Here is a 13,706-nt window from a genome sequence, read left to right on the forward strand (position 1 = left end):
CTGCTGTAGGCAGCAGTACAACCTGAATATATCTGAATTCCTGGCTCCCTCAATAAGCTCCAAGAAATAGATTTTTCAGTAAGTAAAAAAATACTATTACATGGACAGTGATTTCTGCTGCAACATATACATGTGTGAGAATGCTGTTATTTCATTAGAGGATAGCTTTCAAAGATCCAGGATTACATGTCTTTGAGGATGCATAAACACTTCTCCTGTTGTGATACCATTCATACATACATTTAAAGGCCATGGGGAGCATACGCACAAACATTCCTTCTGTTGCAATATTTTCTATACATACATTTACAAGCCGTGGGGTGCATTCGCACAAACATTTCTTCTGTGGTGATATTATCTCTAAATACATTTACAAGACATGGAGTGCATACAGATTATGCTGTGGTGTGTTTGACAATATAACAAGATTGAGGGTGATCTTATATATTTATTGTTGGCCGCTATACTCCCACTAAGTGGATTTAACAAAAGTAATCCTGCGAAAATGTCTATTGGTCTTGTGCACGGAGCAACTGTTCCAATTTTGAGTTCTTAAACTTATACTTAAATTTTGGTCACAGATAATACAAACATAACTGTGGTGGAAAAACATGCAGCAGATAACTGAATAAACCTTTTATTTCAAATAATTGGGCATTTAGTGTTGTTTTTGTGAAGCTTTTAATTAATTTAATTGAAATTCTTTTAATAAATTAAAAGCAATTGATTAATTTTTTTGGGTAATGCTTACCATTAGGGGAGGAAAGCAGGCAATACTTACAAATTTGAAGATATTGGATAACATACAATATAACGTGTTGTTGGATTTAAATAATCTAGGAGCTCACTACTTTTTTTTCATACGTGGCCAGTTCTTTTTACAGGTCTGTGCTAATTTGAACTAATAAAGATATTGTTGTTCTGTAATCTACTGGTAACTTAAATCATAACCTATCCAGGTTTTTGCAGGCAATAAAAACCTGAGAGAGGTTCTAAGCCTTACCCACTCTGTCCAAAAGTAAAAAGTTTTGCATTCACACCTACATTTTAGGTGTGATGAGTGATTCCTGCATTAGGAACAAATTATTTCCTGCAGCAGGAATCCCTAATCTGCCGGTTCAAGAAGCAGTTGTCACCCATTTAATTTACTGATTGGGTGACAGCCGCTGCATTTAAACGCCGGCACACCGCATGTAATTGTATATGATTGCATGAGGTTAGGAATAATTCACTATCACTTGATGCATCGATTGTGGGTCCAGGGGTAGTGATTGGTTCCTAACTGCATGTAAAATCACATACGATTTCATGCGGTGTGCCGATGTTCTGCCACTTTCAAATGCAGCGGCTGTCATGGGTGACAACAACTGACGCTTGTAAATGTCACATTAGGGATGCCTGCTGCAGGAAATCGCAAGTTCATGATGCAGGAATCCCTAATGGCACCTAAAATTTAGGTGTGAATGGAGCCTTAGGGTCCCTGGTAGGTAACTCAGCGTATGTGTGTACACCCAATCAGCTAAAGTCTACCTTTTATTGTTGATTGTTGGGGGGGAAAAAAATGTGAATAAAGAGGAATTAAAAGAAAAAAAAAAAGTCTACCTTTTCCCTTACCAGCTAATCCCCCCATTTAAAACAAATATATAATACTGTTTATTGTATGTGTCATTTTGTATCCTGTGCTAAAGTATATGGTGTATTTTTCCAAACATCATTGTTTGCTTTTCATCATGGGGTCATTTAGGACACATTAATAATTAGCGTCTAATGCTTTTTGCACACAAGTGGGGCAAAAAATACCTACCTTGTTTCTAGTGGCCTTCCTCTACTATACTCTGTCCCGTAACCTGGCAAGGCACAGGTCCTTACAATATCCCTATTCAGTTTTCTTTTTCAGGCTGTAAGTTTAAAGTGCAGAGGAACAAGGAGGGGACAGGACGGGTGGTGATGTGGAAGATGGGCATCCAGAACAGTTACACCCTGGAGGCCACTTTCTGTGGATCAACACTGGGTAAGAGCACTTGCCTGTCATTTGCAAATAAAACATTTCAAGGGAGGCAATCTAGAAAGAGAAAAGAAAAAAATGTGAGTCTTTACTCTTAAACTGTTATAGCAGCCTTACTGGTCGGGGATACAGCAGGTACGTCCTGATGTCTGCATTTCATTTATAACAGTTTAGCCATTTTAGTGCAATAAATGTATTTTTTTTTTTTAAACAAGCAGTCCTGTCTCTTTAAATAGAAATGTGAGTTTGATATCCCCACACATTAACTTTCTTCCTCCCATTTCCAGGCAACAGACGTGGAACTCATTTCAGCACAAAGGACCTGGAGTCCTTGGGCCAGCACTTCTGCGATACTTTATTAGATTACTGCGACCTGGACCGCACCAAGGTAAGTCCTTTGTCACGTGGCCAACCGCAGGATGTGGAAGCGGGTCATCGGTGCCTGGCGCAGAGACTACGTTGATATATTGGTTTCCTCAGTCAGATTAATTCACTGACATGGCCTGACATTAAAACGAACTGCAGCATTTCCTTTTGTCGGTGCCCAGAGGTTTCTAAAGTGGTCCTGGTGCTTGGAGGTTAGTGGCTCCACTTTCCAGAGGAAATCGTGCTGTGATTGCCAGTAACTGAGCCAGCCCAGGGGGATGTGCAGGTGTTACTGGTTCAGCAAACCTGCATCACATTTAATCATATATGAAATTATAGCACATGGCGCCATCTGACTCCCGTTCATGTGTTGTACGTGCAGCTTGTTCCTGCTTTATATTCTTCGATAAAGTAACAAAGTAAGGCATAAAGAGAACCTGTGATTTGCCCATGCGGGGCAACAGGTTAACTTTATTGCCACCCTGCCCAGTTGCACATATTCACTTTTCCTTTGCTGCTTCTCTACTCCATTCAGCTGTTGAGAGCAAAAATCAAAAGAAAGCAAAGTGACAGGCTCTCTTTAATCGGGCAGAAAGTAAGGTGCAAACTATAAAAAACTATATCAACCATCTAGCATTCCTCTTGACAACTAAAGTGAAATCTGATTAGTTGCCATGGGTTGATGAACATTCTCCATCATCGTTACTTTACATTACTTTTTAGAAATCCTTTTGTTTCTCTGGGAGCAGAGTGTAAATTACAAAGCTGAGCTATAATGTGGCCAATAATAATGATTGATCTGTTTGTAGTACGCTGTGTGTCTGAAAGAACTAGAAGATGTGGTGAAACAGAAAGTCAATCACCAGCTAAGCATGGACTCCGAGGCCTTTCTAGATGACCTTTCTGATCTGGACTCCAGGTGAGTTATCTCTTCTCAAACACCAATGCTGTAAAATATTAGGACATTTGCTGCCACAAAAGCCATAAAAGACAAAAGCTCACAGCAGAGAGTACCACCTTCATAATATATAAATACTGTATGTATACTGTATGTATATATCTATCTATATATAGATAGATAGATAGATAGATAGATATATTTATCTATCTATCTATCTATAGATAGAGAGGAGATAGATAGATAGATAGATAGATAGATAGATAGATAGATAGATAGATAGATAGATAGATAGATAGATAAATGTGTATCTGAAATGATTTACCCATGGGCAGGGCTAAACGAGAACACACTTTGTTAAAAATTCCTTGCATACACTGCATCCAGTGACATTTATTAGTGGCTCCTATGAATATGGATTGCTTGTAATAACCATTTAAATGAGAAATGTACAACTAACTGTTGTAACTGATGAAACCCATCAAAAAGTAATGAGGGTTTGAAGGCACCTATGGGAGGTGAAGCTGTAGAAACAGTAGTTATGAGCTGGGGGCAGACCATATGTAAATAAAAGGGCTTCTTTAATGTGAATCATCAGGGTTTACCTGATCGAAAAACAAAAAAATCTGGATTTCTTATTTTTCTATGAAAAAGCAGGTCTCCATAACATGCTCCCCATTGATATTACAGCTGGCGTTACATTGGCTGGCGTGATAGCTCCAAGGACATTATCATTATTATCCGTGTTTCAACAATGATGTCAATGCAGTGTACTTGATCCTGCACCATACATGTTTGATGTGCTAAAAGAGAGGATTTTAGCCCAAGAGTCATAATTGTGCTGCCTGGCATTAGGCAATTGCACCTGATATGGCCAATTGTTAGCACTTCAGTAAACAGCGAGGGCAGATGGTAGGGAAAGAGCTGATCAATGTGGTCAAAGCTAGGCACACAAATGTTCTAGTGTCCCCCCCTCGCCTTGTTATTTAATACTATGTCCCTTAATTTAGTGCAGGGTACTAACTAATCTATGTTTGCCTGGTTTCAGCACTGGAGGCTCGGACAGCTCCGACTCTAATGGTCCTCCTGCTCATCTGATGGAACTGGCGTGTAAGGTATAGCTTTAAATGAACAATGCGCTAAGCTTATGATGAACACCTCTCTGCCTTTGTTGCACTCTACGTTCAGACTTCCAGTACTTCTCCCATGCTGCTCCCTCTTACTCTTCCACATGCCATCAGGCACTCACTAGAAATTGCTCTTTTAGAAGGCATCTGTTTCATAAAGGATTTATTGTGACATCTATAATTACTGTGTCTTAATTTAGCTTATCTCTTCTTTTCTCCTCTCATCTCATCTACTCTTGTCTCCTCTTCTTTCTTTATTCCTGTGTTTCTCTTTCTTCAGGTGAAGCCAAGAAAGAAGATGCTGAAATCAAAGAGAGAGAGGAATTCCCAAAGGAAGCAACCTGAGCAAAGCCTTTTCCAAGACGCACAGGTAAAAACAATTACATGGGGATGACACTGTGCAATTAAAGGTACAGACCAGTTAAAAGTAAAAATTAAAGCATACACCCAAAGACTATCATTTTATATATTGCAGCTTACCAGTCCTTAGATGTCATGGGTGCATTAGGTTTCTTTTGTAGGCTTTCTTTCTGTCTTTTCAACGGATAACACTGTCCCTGGTTGGCTACGGCCATCCTCTACTGTATCTATAAAAGGAACCATGGTTGTCATCCAGGCTAAACTTGAAACATGTCTTCCTCTCCTTATCTCCATTACATGAGATGTGGAGGGATTAGTATTTTACAGAAGGAAAATAACTGTCTGTACTTTCAGTTCAGCTCACCCGAAGTGACAAGGGCACTGCATTTTTTGGCAAGATCAATATGTATTTTCTGCACTTGCTGAAAATGATATTAGCTTGAAAAATGAAAATGAATACAGCCACCACATCTAAGGACTGGTAAGCTAGTTACAGAGCATTATTTATTTATGTTGGACGTGCAGGGCGGGTGAGCGTAGGGCGGCGTACGGCTGCGTAGTCCCATAGAGAAGGACAGGAGCTGCGTACTAATCACACGCAGCACCTGTCCTTCCCAGGAGCTGCCCAATACGGCCGTGCACGCAGCACGGAGCTGTACGTGCCGATCTTTTCTCGTGTGAATGAGGCCTCATGGTTAGAGAGAAAGTTAGTGAGAGAGTTAGATAGTCTCCTGGAGATGAAAGTTATTGTATCATGTTGCTGACCACTTTCACCCCTTTATGGTCGCGGCTCACCCCTTTGTTCAGTATTTGCTTCCAGCAGAAAAATGTGCTGTGTCACATATCACTCATCATCTCAGGCTGGTCTCACAGCCATGACATTGATTTTATTGCATTTGCAATGTCCTGTCCATTAGACCACATTTGAAATGAGCACTACATAAAGCATGAAAACTGAATCAGCATGGGCCAGAATCCTCAAGGACCATTCCCAGCGCCTTGTTGAATCCATGCCTCGAGGATAGCAAGGGCTCCTACCCTTTTCTACATAGGTGCACTTAATGATGTGGCCATTGAGTATTTTTAGTAATTCATTTTTTTTTGTATTCATCTCGGCAACAAATGACAATAGCGAATAATATAGATTGTGCTTCCTTTTCTGATACAATAAATACTTTATGTCCTAATAGAAAATGCTAAGAGGCTAATTGACTGTAAGGATTGTGAAGGAGGATTGCTTTTAAAGTGATTCAGTAATGAGTGGATGATGTTTGTTTTGTCCAGGATAACAATGAAAACTCAAAGGGGAAAGAAAGTACAAACCCTGCGGACCGGCCACCACACTCCGCCACTGTAAGGATCAATTGTACTACAAATCTATTATCTATTATATAACTGATTGCTCTTTTACAAGGTTATCGCTCTAATAGGCATTTATTGAGCGGTCTGGGTACTAGCTGCGTTCATTGTGGCCCGTTATGGGTACTTATGAGATTCTTAGTTTGTGGATGATGTTTTCTTTCTAAAGCTATTTTCCTTTTATTTTTTACTTTCTTAATTTGAATAACATCAGCAAATAGCACAAACATGAAGTTTAACTGATAACTAGCTACACTAGCAACTTTTGGTAGCTCAGTTGCAGAACTGAAACCACTAGCAATGAATTGCTAAGAATAGCAATAATCCTTTAAAGTGTATCTGTAACAAAAAAACTTTTTTTTTAGTTTTAGATAGAATGGGGAAAGGTTAGAACCCCTGTCGTGTCATGCTCCAGGGAACCAGACAACAATAACAAGTTGAGAAGGTTCTAGCACTTTTCTGCTTGATCACAGCAGCTGTAAAATAATAAAATCATCTTACATTCATTAGTTAAACGAACATGTTTTTCATTTACTTACAAATAGAGTTCATCTACTTCCTGGTCCAAAATGATGTAATGTGCCAAAGTATTGCATCTTGGAAAGGTTACATCAGCAGAGCATTGCTAGGAAATCTCATCTGTAATCTCATGAGATCTCAGGGAAATACATTTTCCTCCCCTGAGATGATGTGCATGGTCACATATCCTAGTCACATGTGCCAGAGTTCCAGGAAGTAAAGGGAGATGGATTATTCTGCCCTTAGTAAAAATGGTCACTGTGAGAAAAATGGGGAGGAAAAGAGAAATAAGGAATGCAAAGAATACAAAGCCGGCAATTATCTAGAAGTATGTGTTTGTAGATTGTCATTACTCAACAGAGGTGTGTTTGTTGTTATTTTAAAGATATGGGTAAAGCTCAGGAGTTATATCTTAGAAATACATTCAAGTACTTTAACTATTAACAAAAATGTATCTTATTTGTGTATCACTCGGCTGTAGATCCTCAAATCATCTGTGAATTGGTGCCGACACTGTCCTTCCTTCTGGAGGGGAGCTACTTTTGTTCCCCATGGTCCCTGTGTGTGTTGTAAAGTAGCCACCACTCCAAGCTCACTCCCGTGATGGACTACAATCACAATACAAGTTAGTAAACTAAATGTGAGATTGTAGTCATTCCCGGGAGTGAGCTTGGAGCGGTGGCTACTTTGCAACACACACAGGGACCATGAGGAACTAAAGTTATTTTACATTTAACTTGATTTCACTTGTTTCTAATATACATGTGTTTTTAATACCATTAAGGCGGAAAAAAAATTATCATCCAATCCTGTCACAGGAACAGACTCCGCACATTCAACCTCAGAAAAATGGAGGAATCGCAGCTACCAAAGTGTAAATTTACAGTGTGAAAAGCGTGATCTGTACAATAGCTGTCAAGTATATTCCCATTGTCTCTAGCTTTGGGAATATATGTCAATGACCCTCATTTGTCGAAATGTCTGAAATAAAGTCTGTCTGTGTTGGAATATGGATGCCCTTTAACAGGCATGATAATTGGAGATTTTAGAGATCGCTCTCCTGCCCTGCCCATCTCAAGACTTGTAACCAGTGGGCTGGCTTTTAGGAGGAGTTATACAAATATCAAAATGCCTTGATTGGTGAATGTCAGTCTGGAGGAGTGGGTGTTCCTAGGCAAGCTGTTTTTGCATGCAGACTTCCTTAAATTACATCCACATGTGATGTTAAGCCTCCATATTGAAAGATTATTCAAAAAATGAAAGGGGGCAGGGGATTGATGCTGGACACCCTCTAGCCAGGAAATGAGGTATGCTGTATCTGACTTGCTGCAGCATTTAGTGTGCAGTGAAATCAGGGTAAGCAATCTTAGTCCAGGAGAGGAGCCTGTATTCCTTTCTCTGTTCCTTTTCTGGTGACAACTAATTTTTTTGATTTTCCCATCACTTTCTGCTGTCCCACCTTCATCGCTCTAGCCAACATCATCCAACAAGTTTTTGCTTTAGATACACTTTTTTTATTGAGTTTGCAATGATAAGAAACAAAAAGGAAGGGGGGGGGGAGGGCGGCGGCGCAGTCCCTTGACAACAGCAGAAGCCAGGGGCACATATGCTTTAGAAACACGTTAATGCAGAAATAGCATCAGTATAATATATGATGTGCGAATAAAGTGAAGAGATATTCATGCCTGCAGGTTTGCAATTCTGTGGGGCATTTGTATGGAAGGCATTATTAGAAATCAACTCCAACCAGTTAAATACACAGTCATAAATTGGATCATTTTACCAGCCAATGAAAAGGTGATAACATTTTCTAAACCTGCAGTTCTGCTGTGTCACTGCCCCGCATCCTCCCACTTCTTCTGACTATCAATGAACACCACAACACTGGTAAAACCCAATCAAGCTGTATTTGCATGCAGACTACCTTAGGGAACACCCATATGTGATGTTGAGCCTCCATGACCGAAAAAACTGACATCCAATAAATGAAAGTGGTGGGCCAGGAACAGTAAGGCTAGGGAGGAAAGGGCTAGAGCAGGGGTGGGTAACTCCAGGACTCCAGCTGTTGTGGAACTACAAGTTCCATGAGGCATTGCAAGACTGACAGTTACAGTCAAGACTCCCAGAGGCATGTTAGGATTTGTGGTTTGGAGGGCCGAAGTTGCCCACCCCTAGGCTAGAGGATGCTGGACAACCTCCAGCAAGAAGAATCCAGGCTCTGTCTGACCTGCTGCAGCTTTTAATGCACACTGTGTGCAGTGAAATCAGAGTAAGCAATCTCGGTACAGGAGTGGAGCCTCTGCAACTGCACAAGACTGAAGGGAAGGCTTTAAAAATACCCGTCACTTTGCTGCTTAAAAGTATGTCTAAAAACAAAGCAACAAAACCTGCAGTTCTGCTGTCTCTGTGTCACTTCCTTTTTTTCTGTCAGTGAACACCACCACACTGCTAAAACCCAACCTGACCTTTTTGTTTTCTCTCCTCTAAGCCCATATAAGTACCCAGCCACAATTACCACTGTAAGCCCGACCTTTAAATTCATCAGCTGTGTGGCAACTCACAAATATCAGACAGTTTCACCACTACTGCAAAAAAGTGAGATGTTGTTATATATTGGAGTGGAGTTGCCCTTTAGTAATGCCGAGCTCATTCACATTTTTCATCGGGGTCCAGCGGAATTTGGATATTCTTCTGAAAGACTCGAGTTGTTATGGGCAACACAGACAGTTCTTTAAGATAGTTTGATAAATGAGATCCAGTCTGCTTGTGGCTGGAGAAGTTGAACTGAGTGTTTGTTTTTCATCTAATATTTGAAACTAAAATGTGAGGTGTGTTCTGATTATTCAGTGCAGGAAAAGTGTCACCTGTCCCACTTCACCTACCTGAACCCTAACACCTTACCTAACCCTTAAAGTAAACGTCTACCTAGTACTTGCCAGGCTGTGTAGTAGGCACCCTTAATCTCTTGAATTCCATCATTTTACACCCCCTTCCTGTCCAGGCCATTTTTCAGTGCTGTGATACTTTGACTCACAATGAATCCATCATGCAACACTGCACCCAAATTAATTGTATATATTTGTATAAACAGAGCTTTCTCTTGGTGGTATTTAATAACTATGTTTTTATGGCGATATAAAGGAAAAAAAAAATTGAAGAAAAGCTTGTTTCCCTTACTTTCTGTTATAAAACATGGCAAATAAAAATGCCAGGACAGTACAACATCCCCCAAAATAACCCTTTTTGTAAAGTAGACACCCCAAGGTGATCTGATTTTTTGCCACAAGGTAATGGTGTAGGCTGGTATTTAGGGGGTTAAAACGTGGAGCTTGGTTATGGTGTACTGGATACAGGTACATTAAATGTCGACATTGTACTCAGAGGGAGCCGGAGATGAAGGGGTTAATGTACAGGTCACATACAGTCGGAGGATGGAAATGAAGGTGAAGAGGTTCATGTGAAGATGTGCAGGATAAGGGAATTGAGGGATAATATACAAATCAGATCAGAGAGCTGACATATACTGTAGAGTTGTGAATGGACACTGGTACTGGATGACACTGTTTCTGGTACTTGATACTTATTTCCCACTATCATCCAGTACCAGATGGCTGCAATCAGCAGGCTCTGTGCTTAAGCTAGCCATACACTGCTCTATTTTTTTTTGTTCAACCCACGTGCTGAACGAAAAAATAGAGCAGATTCCTCCATCAACGCTACAAGCACGTTGATTTGAGGAATGCCCACTGCTTCTTTTGTAATTCGGCAGCGGCCGCCGGCCTCTGTCAGAATGCTCAAACAGAGCCAGCAGCTCATTCTTCATACAAAGATTTTGTGACCGGTTCCTTCGATCAGCAAAGGTTCCTCAAGAGCCGGCCAAAATTCAAACAGTGTATGGCCACCTTTTTAGAGTCGACTGCTAACCACAGCCATTGTTTACTATACGCGATGCTGTTGGTCACCACGATCTCATGGTACAGAACCATTCTCATTGGCTCTGCATCCTCTTTTTGTGATCTGCACTGACCAATGCACAGTAAAAAATCATGTCATCCTGCCCTGGGAGAGCTGCTATCTGCCCATTTATGTAAGTGGTTAAGCAAACCTGTGCTTTGCCTATTCAAGACAAAGCAATGGGCAGTCCCTAACCCCACACCTACCTTGTTTCATTCCCCCGCTCCTGGTTCAGTGACAGGAGGAAATAACCAGTACTTCCAGATTCAACAGCTCATGGGACTCACCCCACATGACAGTGCTGGGCCCATCAGGACTGTCCTGCAGGGAGTCCTGTGCCTTGTTTTATTTAGACACAGGTCATTCCTTTTACCCCTGTATCTGAACAGACTGGTGGGGTGCAAAAGGCAGGTCAGTATATGCTATAAATCTGCATTAAAGTGAACCTTCTTAAGATTCTTACTTTATCTTCCAAAACATTGGCACCAAGCTGCCCCTCCCACGCCGGAGATCACGGCAATAGAAACAACTGACCCGTATAGTTAGATATAAAGCATACGTTTCCTTGGCAGGTCTGTTTTGCCTATTACAGAGACCAAATAAAGATAAGAGTTTGCAAACGCCCTGCTCAACTGAGCATACAAGGCTCTTGGAAGTACAGACATTTGAATCATTATGCAGCTCACCAGGTCTATAAACAGCTATTCTGAGCATCTTGTACAAAATTCATAACTCTCTCTAATACAATTCCTCAAAGGATTGTGGTTGTAGAACACTTGCAGCAGAATACCTAATGAGACATAGAAGTAAGACGTATAATTAAAGCGAATGTTCCTTGCCTTAGGAAATAAAGAAAGCGTCTTCTAACCTCTGTCTCATTGGGGATGATTCACATTGCAACCTCTGAGGTCTAGTTTCAAATATTCGATTTGATCTGCTGTTCTTCTATGCTTGGAACTGAGTGACTGGAATACTGAAGTCTGGGTTCAGCGTGTCACGTAACTGGGTCCTTAACTAGCAAACTTTTTACACTGAACATCACAAGCAAATTAGAAGAAGTAAGAAAAAGGGAGCAGATTTTCAGTATGTACACGTTTGAGTTTTAGTGTTAAAACTAACCCGAGAGTCATTTTCTGACTCTTTGCTCATGACTGCCATATTTTGAAGATATAACTTTTATGTCAAGGCCAGATTGTATTGTATTGTGATTAATGAATTCCTATAGGTCTGTGCTTTACTGCCAAGTAGAGATGAGGCTGGGCTTGGTGCAAACCCAGTTCACCCAAGCCCACTCCAAAACTCTTTCCTCAACGTTCTTCTCTCGACCCAACCAGTTGCGATGGGTACAGTCTCTTGCCCTTTGTGATTAAAAGCTGCAGAGCGAGAAATGTGCCTCCCCGTAACCGACTGGGTTGGGAAGAAGGGGTGGCTGTCAGAGTTTCCAACAGGCTTGGGGGAACTCAAGCAAACTGGGTTTGCACGATGCCCAGCCTCATCACTACTGCTAAGCAGGAAACACAGAATGGAACTGAAAATATGACTGTTCCCACATACATACTCTCACTCTCGATTCACCTGTAGATATATAGATATATATTTAGTAAAGGTGACAGGTTTAACTGGTTTCAGCACCTTGCACGAAACACAAACACCCAGGAACAGTCCAAGCAGGTCCCCTCAAATCAGTTACCCAAATCAAACAGGCAGCACTTTTTTTAGTGTTCTGTCTGCATTCAGCCTTTCCCCCCAGCAGCAGACTCCTACAAAAGAGAGTGTTAGAAAGCCCTGATCATCAGTCAGCTCACATATATAAAGGCCTGTGGACAGCTGAGACTAATAATGAGGACTGGTTACCAAAATTTGGAAGGTTTTCCCACCCAAAGCTCTACAAAGCCTTTGGCCTCCAGAACAAAATGTTTGCTTTCTGCACATCAGCCATAAACCCTGGAGCCCCTCCCCATGGCTACACATATATATACCATCCATATTGCTGCCAGCCAGTACTAGGGTTTAGGCCCCTGTCATGGGTTAGAAACCCATATGAAGCTTCATTTTCTATCTGCATCCCCAGCAGGCAGATTCTTTTCATTTCCTTTGTGTCCCCCCTCCCCACTGGGGAGAGCTGTTTGTTCTGGAGATCATTGTCACTGGGACAGAAAGTGACAGGAAATGTTACAGTTGACAATGCGACAGTAATTAAAGGGAAATCTACCAATGGGGTGCTGGTTCCAGTGAATTAACCCTTACTGCTTCAGAAATTGCATAACTGTTTAGGCTTTGGATATAATTTTAAGTAATTAAGTATTAAAAAAGTATTGTAAAGCTTCTGATTTCAAGTTTTTCTACAACTATGGCACCACTGTCATATATATACTGTATATATGTATATATATAGCAACGGCTCAGATTGGACTTGTTTTGAGTAGGAAATTTGAGAAGCTCCCTACAGCTACATATCACACTGTAGAAACCAGACTATTCTTTGTCATTCTTCATTGTCAGATCTTAATTTAAACTCTTTATCGCAGTACATGTTCTGTATTTTTTTTAATTCAGTTCTGCAAAAACTTTATCCCTTTAACACATTAGTCAAGTGCATGCTGTTTGCTGAATGCTCATGTTTTTAATCATTATTACCTTTCTTATGGGTTAAAGTGACAGTGGACAAACAGGCAAATACACAGCTGAAATATGTATATGCCAAAGTGCCAAATGATTTGTAATTCTGTACAGCCTCTCTTGTGATTTACACACGTTATTCACACTATAGAGATAGTAGCAGACTGACAGAGTACACTTACAGATTGGCAGGTTGAATAGACTATTTGAACAGCTCCACCTTCTGGCTCAATGCATGAATAAATCATCTTCACCTCTACATCTGAATGTCGTATTAGCCATTTAAGTCTCTGGTTGTCCTCAATAAAAAAGCAGTCCTGCACAGGTCAGGTGTATACAGTGCCACGTTGGCCAGAACCTGTCATGTGAACAATATGAAGAATTATCATTGCTGACCACTGCTATTAAGAATGCTAGTTGCCTGGCTTTTATGTTGACACTTTGACTTAGTTGCTTGTGTCACTAATCTAAAAGAAGCATAGAGATAAGGAATTCTGAC

At 40.8% G+C, this 13,706-nt stretch overlaps 1 protein-coding gene across 1 annotated transcript in view; it reads left to right on the forward strand.

Annotated features, from left to right (window-relative positions):
• Positions 1-13,706, forward strand: part of AGBL3 (ATP/GTP binding protein like 3) — a 78,041-nt gene that overhangs the window by 58,661 nt on the left and 5,674 nt on the right. The window contains exons 9-14 of the mRNA XM_018567882.1: positions 1,885-2,011; positions 2,293-2,393; positions 3,181-3,290; positions 4,318-4,384; positions 4,677-4,766; positions 6,041-6,109. Coding sequence (XP_018423384.1) covers positions 1,885-2,011; positions 2,293-2,393; positions 3,181-3,290; positions 4,318-4,384; positions 4,677-4,766; positions 6,041-6,109 — 564 coding nt within the window. The remainder of the gene's footprint in view (positions 1-1,884; positions 2,012-2,292; positions 2,394-3,180; positions 3,291-4,317; positions 4,385-4,676; positions 4,767-6,040; positions 6,110-13,706) is intronic.

The sequence above is a fragment of the Nanorana parkeri genome, unplaced genomic scaffold (assembly GCF_000935625.1).
Source record: "Nanorana parkeri isolate BGI_ZX_2015 unplaced genomic scaffold, ASM93562v1 scaffold1111, whole genome shotgun sequence".
Classification (NCBI taxonomy): domain Eukaryota; kingdom Metazoa; phylum Chordata; class Amphibia; order Anura; family Dicroglossidae; genus Nanorana; species Nanorana parkeri.